Source organism: Pimephales promelas, chromosome 4 (genome assembly GCF_988280905.1).
Source record: "Pimephales promelas chromosome 4, fPimPro1.hap1.1, whole genome shotgun sequence".
Classification (NCBI taxonomy): domain Eukaryota; kingdom Metazoa; phylum Chordata; class Actinopteri; order Cypriniformes; family Leuciscidae; genus Pimephales; species Pimephales promelas.
The window spans coordinates 24,855,339-24,864,588 of NC_142772.1; the positions used below are offsets into that span (position 1 = coordinate 24,855,339).

Sequence of the window (9,250 nt, forward strand, 5' to 3'; positions counted from 1 at the left end):
ACTCACTTGACATTCGTTTAGTTTAGGGCTGTAGATTTTTTAAGTTACTTTATTTAACAAACAAATAGAAACTTTATAAATTTGACTTTAAGACACAAAAACACAGTTACAGACCTTGCACAATTACCTACCCTGCTATCTAGGCCTACATGTAGCCAACTCATTCAACTGAGAACTACAAACCACAACTTATGCTTATCATAGAGCAGACAACATCACACCTAAATAAATAAACATAAAACTTAAACGCATGGTGTAGCGGGAAAACCAAGAACGCATGCTTTCCTGACATAAAGGTTATCTGCAACAACTCTATTTACATAACATTCATTTATCGAAAAACAAATAATGGGTTCACCGAGAAGTCTCAACACACAACAGCTGAAGAATATTATTTTCCCCTTAAAAGTTCGGACCCTGTTAACCATTAAAATTATATTGTAATCTCTTAACTTGACAAGTAGAGTGCGACATGCACCTACTAACGTTAGAGCATTTATTCTCAAACGTTCCTACAGCATACATTCAGTGTTTTTATACCACTGTCACAATACATTTATGTTTATAAATATACTCATAATTTTAACTTAAGACAAAATGTATCAGCTTAACATATCCCACAGAAAAATACAAGTGTTTGCAGACCTTGTACAGCTGCTGGATCAGGTTTCGCACGCGCCCTGAAGTGAGCAATAAAGTCTAGTTTATAAGTAGCCTATGCAGTAGTTAGCGTTTGTTTTTTTTTAAGGAACAATGAATTAGCCTACCTTTATTTAAAAAAGTTTGTTTATACGTCCCTCTCCCGTCCATGCGCTGCCTTTGTAAAAGTCCCGGTGAAGTGTCCTCCTGTCCTCCTCGCTCATGCGCACAAGAACGTGCTCGGTGCTTGTTCCCTACAATACATGTTCCCTGACGTGAGAGCGTGACGTGCAAATAACTGAGTACACAAAGGCAGGTGCTCCCCTTACTGCTCATCCTACTGGGACCCAGGAATACACTTTTGTACACTGTAGTGGACATTACAGTTTTGTGAATTTCTCTGATAACATACATGTCACAGTTTGAAGTCTCATTCGGGGCTTTTCACAGATAGGCCTATCCAAATGCTTGAAAGTTTCACATGACAACAACTTCTCCTTGGTCTTTAAAAATGACTGAAATTAAATTAGTGATTTTTGCTCTGTACAAATGTAGACAAATTTAGCACTATAATTCGCACTTAAATCTAACTAGTTTTCAAATTAATTGTCATGGAAAACAATATCAGGAAAATATTATGGGTTTCTAATCAAAATATGACTTTCTGTTACAAAACAACACAATTGGTTTCATACACGTCCACTAGAGGACACCTGGAATCAAGTTTCTCAGGCATTCTGTGAAGACCTAGAAGTGAATTATACATATCAATATTCCTATGAAATAGCCTATTAGATATTAATTAATTTATAAAAGTAACCCCATTCAAAAATTTACATATGCATTATTCTTAATAATAATAATAAATAATAATAATAGCTACTTGCGTCATTACATGGATGATCCATGATCATTATTTTAGTATTGTGGTGTGGCTGATCATTGAGGGTTGAGATGGGATGTACAGCTTCAGAGAGTAGGCCTATAGGGTCTAGGCAACAACAGGAGTGTTTCTTAAGGTAATTCTCTTTATTGACCCTATACATTCAGTCTGTTTTAATGTCTATGTTTGTTATTAGTCAAAGTTTATGAGAACATTTTGCTGAAATGGCCTCATGCTTCTCAGTGGGGAAAGTGAAAAGAAACACTTATTTAGGGCTGACCTCTAGTGGTTACTTACCGGTAGTAGCCTACTGTATGGAGTCAGAATCCACACAAAATGTAAAAATTCATAATTTAAATATAATCACACCCTATCCCTAAACCTATACCCACAAGTTATCTCTGAAATCAAAGCACCTAATCCTGCTTGTAAACCTTCTAATCTTTTTTTTTTTTTTTTTTAAACTGTAAACTTGTCCCTCAAATCTGATTGGTTGATCAGAATGTTGATCCAGGATCAACAAAGACTATGTGGCATTTGGTGGAATCAGGTTTCGTGAAATGGCTAGCCTTAAATTTCTTACAACACTGCCATATCATTGAATCTTTCTCATTTTAAGTAAAATGCTGAATATTCACAGCATAAATATTTTTGCAAAGATAGCCATTTAGCACAGACTGAAAATATGATTATAATTCTTTTCATACTGTCTGTATAAAAAGAAAGAAAATCTGATGTTTCAGTAAAATGAATAGATAAAATGAAAAAGCTCTATAAATAAACATATAATAAACCAGCCTGCGACAACAACATGGCAGACTGAAGACTTATAGTTGACAACTCTCAGCAGCTCATTTGTAGACCATTCAAACTCAAAAGGAAATATTGGTTAGAACATTTACAGGTGGGATTAAATAAGTTAAAAGAAGAACATTCCCCCAAAAACTGCTGGCACTCGTAGGCTACATGCAGTCTGTCTACGGTCAGACCTTTTACAGTGACAGTCTAGGGTCAGACTCAAACCCATGATCATGATGACACAGCAGAGATCAGGCATGAGGGGGCTTTCATTCACACCCCTGTTTCCACAATGCAACATTGTTTTGAAACTTCCACGCAGTCAGTCAGTTACTGTCACACCTCTAAACCTCTGGCTGTGCACTTCTCATTGGTTTAGTTTAGCTCTCCTTACACCCCTCTCCAGCACCATTTCCGCCTTCATATTTTTGTTTCCGCGATAGAATGAGTTGCAGGAATTATCCATAGTATTAATACAACAGCGAGATCTTTTTCACATCAGCAAGAAGATCTTTATCTCTGCAGACTTCAGCCATGTCAGACCGTAGCTCATTCGACACTAATGTTGTGACTTTGACGAGATTTCTGCTTGAAGAGGGCAGGAAAGCCAAAGGCACAGGCGAGCTGACAACTCTTCTGAACGCGATGTGCACGGCTGTAAAAGCCATCTCGAGCGCTGTCAGGAAAGCTGGCATCGCGCACCTGTGAGTATGCACACCTTTGACTAAATCGATTGGGACTCCAAAGTGTTTGGGATGGGATGCATAGCCTACTTTGTTTTAGTTTAAAAACACTCCATCTCTTGTTTACTATACAAGGTAAATGTGTTTTCCCACCAAGTACAAGCATTTCAATCAACCAATCAGATTTGAAAGACAAGTTTAATACAATTAAGTACTTAGTAATTAGCAATGTGTGGTTATGGTTAGTTGGTTTATGGTTATCTGCTTGCAGTAATGCATAATATAATGTTCTAACTTCATTAAGTGTGTGTAAGCTGTAACAAGGACACTGTAAATTCATGTTACCAAAGCTTATACTTTTGATAATTTATATTTTTGCATTGTGACATTTAAAACATTTTTTGTGCAGTTTTTAATGCCAGTATACTGTGCTTTCCTAGTAAATTGTCTTTTATATTGTATTAAAATAACCATCACTGTTACATGATTTTTATATGTTAATTGTTTTTGTAATGTAATTTTATCTTGTCATGTGATTGTATTTGTGTAGGACTACAGATCTGGTGCAGCCATCTTTTCAATGTAACTGCACATTGTCCTGTTATAAATAAATAAATTATTGGAATGCAATAGATTAATAAAAATGAATTATACATCATAGCATTTGTTGTTCTTTTGTTTTGTTTAGTTTTTTTCATTCTCAATGCACTTTTTATATAAAAAATATATAATTTCTTATTTATTTGTTTATTTTTGAGTGAAATATGACCTGAACATTTTCTTTTAGTTGTATGCATGTTTATGAAAAATGTGTTCAGACATCAATATAATGTGATTCATGTCATCCACATGTGATTAAGTTTTGAAACTAATAGCATAGAGATGCTTCAGTGTTAGGAAATGTCAGCAGAACTGAAAAACCTGAAGTTTGTTAAAAAAATTAAATAAATTGAGCCACAAATTATTCATTATTCAGTATCCATTACATGTATGCATGTATCACATGAGCAAACAGTGCCATTGTACTGGAACTAGTGTGATGTTGCTTTTATACAACACTTATAAAGCATTGAGAAACAATAACTCATTTCAGTCCCTCTGATATGATTCAACTCATGACTTTGAAATATTTCTGGCAGGTATGGCATTGCTGGAAGTACCAATGTGACCGGTGATCAGGTTAAGAAGCTGGACATCCTTTCCAATGACCTCGTCATAAACATGATCAAATCCTCATTCACCTCATGTGTACTGGTCACTGAGGAACATGGCACTGCAATCATTGTGGAGCCAGATAGACGGGTAAGGTACTACTTTAAGTGTTTAATCATAAACCATTTAATAAAGATATATTTTGTTTAAAGTGTTTGCCAAAACATAGCCAATGAGTTCATAACTCTTCACAGTCTATTCCAAGAATGGAAAAGTGTGAGTTTCCAGATAAATTTCCCTTTCCTGGGGAGAACATGGAGACCTAGTCACATGACTGATTTCAGAGATGCAAGCTTATAGCTCATAACCTGTATTAATTGACCAGAAACCCATCCTGAATCTAATATGACATTCAAGAATATGAAACTGAGATACATGTGCAAAGACGTATTATCAATTGAGTTTCCATAGTCATAACCTGGAAATTCAGTGAAATTTAAAAAGGCATTTTCCAGTCCTGGTTACTACAGATTAATAAAACCTTAAAAATCATGGAAATCTAATTATGGATTTAAATAGTTCTGCTCTAGAGAAGTTCAATTTCTACAAAATGATTTGTTAAAAAAAATTTAATCCAGTAATCATGAATAACTGTAACTCATGGAACTAGATTAGTCAAAAGACTTGTTAAAATTAGACATAAGCCAGTCAAGTGTGTGTGAGGATTTCATGATAGTGCTACATCATTAAAAGGCTGTAATGTAAGTCAAGACGCACCACTACTTCAGTAATATGTATCTAACCAAAGCTTCTTGCATGTGTTCAAGGGAAAATACGTGGTTTGCTTTGACCCTCTTGATGGTTCATCCAACATTGACTGCCTTGCTTCGATTGGAACCATCTTTGCCATCTACAAAAAGGTATGACTGAATTATATTTAATAGATTTGCAAGTATGCCAGCAGCCCATGACAGTCCACGTTCCCCCCTATATCTGAACACACTTTAATGACTGCTCTGTTCACAGTGCACAGACAGCGAGCCGTCTGAGAAAGATGCCCTGCAGACTGGTAGAAACATAGTGGCTGCTGGATATGCACTATATGGCAGTGCCACCATGATTGTCCTCTCCACTGGTCAGGGAGTGAACTGCTTCATGTTAGATCCAGTGAGTCTGTTTTGCTTGCACCATTTTTTACACATCACTTTTGGGATCATTTACCGGAGAATCAGTTGGTTTCACAGTTTATTCAGTCTACACAAAGCATGCTAAGAACATGTAGCTATTAATCATTTGTAGCTGGAAATGATATGAAACATTTCTTTAGCTAAGAGACATAGTTTGAAACAGTGTAATCTCTTAGAAGAAAGGTTTCTTTAGAACCATAAAGTGTTGTCTATGTGGTACCTTTTAGGGGTTCCCATCATGGGATCATTTCTGGATTTAGTCTTAATCAAATAATTTAGTTTACAATTTTTATTAAATCAAATTTTACGACTTAAACAGCTCGTAAACATACTTTATCACTAGAAAAAAATGTAAGACTTTTATAACTATAAATGTATCTTTTGTCTTCCTTCTTTTTTTAACTGAGGAGAAATCTAAGTTATTGTCTGTGATTATTGAAAGCACACCACAAATGCTTTCCAAAGACAATAAGTTGCACTAAATAACACATAATGCATTTAAATGTCATGTCAGGCTATTGGAGAGTTCATTCTGGTGGACAGAGATGTGAAGATCAAGAAGAAGGGGAAGATCTACAGTCTGAATGAAGGTTATGCCCTTTATTTCGATCCTGCCGTCACAGAGTACCTGCAGAAGAAAAAGTTTCCGGAGGTTCAGTATGAATTTTTCCCCCAAACATATTTTTATGTATCATAATACAAGCTGAACAATCTTATACATTTCAAAAACACCTCCACCAGCTACTAAAGGACACACATGGAGTATAACTGTACAAATGTGTTCAGGATGGCAGTGCGCCCTATGGAGCCCGTTATGTAGGTTCAATGGTGGCAGATGTGCATCGGACACTTGTTTATGGAGGAATCTTCCTTTACCCTGCTAATGTGAAGAGCCCCAAAGGAAAGGTACTTCATCTGAACATTGTTTACATTCACGTGACCTTGTTTAAACGCAGATGCCGTCACGCTAATAAATCAACTGTTGTGCGATTTTCTTTCTGAACCGCATTTAAACACATGTAACCTGAATACAGTCATATCTTCAGATACATATGCTCTCATATATTCAGATGAATATAGCCATATATTCGGTAATACTGTAGAATACTAGTCCATTGATAGAATAAATATGATCTAAAATTGCCTTAATTGTTGCTTGATAAAGTCTTAAGTTAAGTTAAAGTCTTAAAAATACCTGAATGCATTAAAGAAGTCATATGCAAGATTGTGGCCAAAACTGGTACTGCAATCACTTACTGTAGAGCGGGGTATTCCCCAAAATCAGACCAAAACACAACATGACAACATCAACATCAGTTGAGGGCTGCAACTTTATTTTTTAAATGACAATATCCCGCCCGGACTACTGTTGTTAGTGATATAAGTATTTGAAATGAACAGGATTTCTTACTGTCTAGTGACATATCAGGGAAAATTTATGATTAAATGAAATACATTTCTTGCATACAGCTCCTTTAACACCTTCTAAGAAAGGTTAGAAGTGCTAGTTAAGAAAATCTGTACTTTTCTGAGACATTTTTAACCAACCGATCCCAAGGAATTCCTCTCAAGTTCATTCAGAGTAACCACAGGTGCAATGAACTACCATATTTGATTATGTAGCAATGTAAAATGTAATGTAGTGTTTAATTCATTTAATGACATTCATATATTCACTTAAGAGTTTACATATAGTTTTGCAAACACTGTTCTATTTAATGAAATAGTTAAATGGAGCGATGACATGGAAAGCATATATGACCTTTGCTCCACTTCTTTTGTTGGGTGTCAAATATGCAGGCGTGTCAATGTTTATTCTCTCTATCCGTAAGAATCTATCCTGGAATAGGATACATTACATTTTAGATACGTGTTTAAAACCTTTGTGCCATGCTGTTTACTTCACAGTTTCATAATTCAAATACCTTAGTGAGAAAGCATCTAATGCTTCACTCACCTGTGTCTGCTACAGCTGCTTTTAAAACCTATAGGGGGAGCTGTAGGAATGGGAGGACGCCCTAACTAAATGTTCTTGGATGGTAGAGACTTGTAAAACTCTTTTATCCTCTTCAGCTCAGGCTTCTCTATGAGTGCAACCCCATGGCCTTCATCATGGAGCAGGCCGGAGGAATGGCCACCACAGGGACCACCAACATCCTGGACATCCAGCCTGAGAACATCCATCAGCGGGTACCTGTGGTGATGGGCTCCCCTGATGACGTCCAAGAGTACATCTCCATCTTTCAGAAACACCATAAATGAAGACCAATAGTCAGAGAGACTCCAGAATGAGAGACCAAAATGTATTCTTGCTTTCAAAAAAACTCCATAATGTAGATCTAATTCCCTAAAACCAAATGTTTTTATACATTTTATACCTCCAAAAATGAAATATAAGAAGTATTTTAGAGAACACGGACCAAGCAGTGACAATTTTTTTGTGAAAAACTTGAGACCAAAACATTTTCTTTTAGAGAAACACGATATGTTCTGCACTAGACAATCTCTGCGGGTGTTTTTGGCTGCTGGAATTGTCCAGCGAAAAGACAGAAGCAAGTTCATGAGGATGATTTGAATTTAAATTGACCTAATTTCATTCTGTACAGATCAAAATATATTGTGCCTTTATTGGAGCCTATTGAGGGAAGCTGTGAATAAAGCTCTTGGCAAAACAAAGACTTTGAAAGATGTTTTCTCTGTGATAAGAACTTGTACATTAAAATCAGCATGAAACGGAAGTTGCGATAGTATTTTTTTCCCTATTGTGAGTGAAACGGCGGTGAGTTTATCCAAGGGAAACTGGTTGGATTGTTGTGGTTGACTATATGCTGCGATGTGACAGGTTGGTCCCACCCTTGCGCCAGTAACTTCAAAGAAGAAAATAAGAATAATAATGTACATGAATAAATCATTTAAAATAAGTCAAAGGCTACTGCACCGTTTTTTTTTTTTTAAATATATTAAACTATGTTATTCCCTTAACTAAGACAAGTTGATACATAGGCTACCTCTCTCGTCTCGTCTGCGTGCACTCAATCATTCTGGCGCGCGAGACACTTTGATAGCACTTAAAGGAGTAGTTCACTTTTTTAAAAAAATGCTGTCAGAAAATTTCAGTCGAAAAGAAATTAATGTTTTTCATGAAAACATTCCAGGATTTTTCTCTATATAATGGACTTCAATGGGAACCAAACGGTTCAAGGTCCAAAAGAGAGTTTCAGTACAAACTGCAAACTGTTCAAAGGGCTTTAAACGATTCCAGACGATGAATAAGGGTCTTATCAAGCGAAACGATCACTCATTTAAAAAAAAAAGTTTTATAAAGTTTAAGTTTTATAAGCTCAAATGCTCGCCTTGCTCTGTTCTGTGATGCGCGTTTGTGACTCTCCTGTTCGAACTCGTTCATCAAAATGAACAAATCTTTTCCCGAGTCGACTAGTTCATTTCATTCCTTGAATAAACCAAATGAAACGAAAAAAGATTTGTTCATTTTAATAAACGAGTTCGAACAGGAGAGTCACAAAAACTTAAACTTTGTTATGTTTTTATTAAATGAGCGATCGTTTCGCTTGATAAGACCATTATTCATCGTCTGGAATCGTTTAAAGCCATTTGAACAGTTTGCAGTTTGCACTGAAAGTGTCTTTTGGACCTTGAACCGTTTGGTTCCCATTGAAGTCCATCATATGGAGAAAAATGCTGGACTGTTTTCATCAAAAACCTTGATTTCTTTTCGACTGAATAAAAAAAGACATGGACGTGGATCTTGGATGACATGGGGGTGAGTAAATTATCAGCAAAAGTTTTTTTTAAAAGTGAACTACTCCTTTAACTAGCCAAGTTCATTCAATATGCGCCAAGTAGATCAAACACCTCCACGTTTTCTCTATTTAAATACAGTTACTCAA

At 36.0% G+C, this 9,250-nt stretch overlaps 2 protein-coding genes across 3 annotated transcripts in view; one reads left to right on the plus strand and one right to left on the minus strand.

Moving 5' to 3' along the window:
• Nucleotides 1-897, minus strand: part of kank1a (KN motif and ankyrin repeat domains 1a) — a 59,058-nt gene extending 58,161 nt beyond the window's left edge. For both annotated transcript variants that reach the window (XM_089130148.1, XM_039649917.2), the window contains exon 1: nucleotides 768-897. The gene's annotated coding sequence lies outside the window, so the exon portion shown is untranslated. The remainder of the gene's footprint in view (nucleotides 1-767) is intronic.
• Nucleotides 898-2,727: 1,830 nt separating this feature from the next.
• fbp1a (fructose-bisphosphatase 1a) lies at nucleotides 2,728-8,018 on the plus strand. Its single transcript, XM_039649954.2, has 7 exons — nucleotides 2,728-3,024; nucleotides 4,143-4,305; nucleotides 4,983-5,075; nucleotides 5,182-5,322; nucleotides 5,857-5,994; nucleotides 6,129-6,248; nucleotides 7,416-8,018. Exons 1-7 carry the CDS (start codon nucleotides 2,855-2,857, stop codon nucleotides 7,602-7,604), a joined length of 1,014 nt encoding a protein of 337 aa, XP_039505888.2. The 5' UTR covers nucleotides 2,728-2,854; the 3' UTR covers nucleotides 7,605-8,018.
• Nucleotides 8,019-9,250: the final 1,232 nt, after the last annotated feature.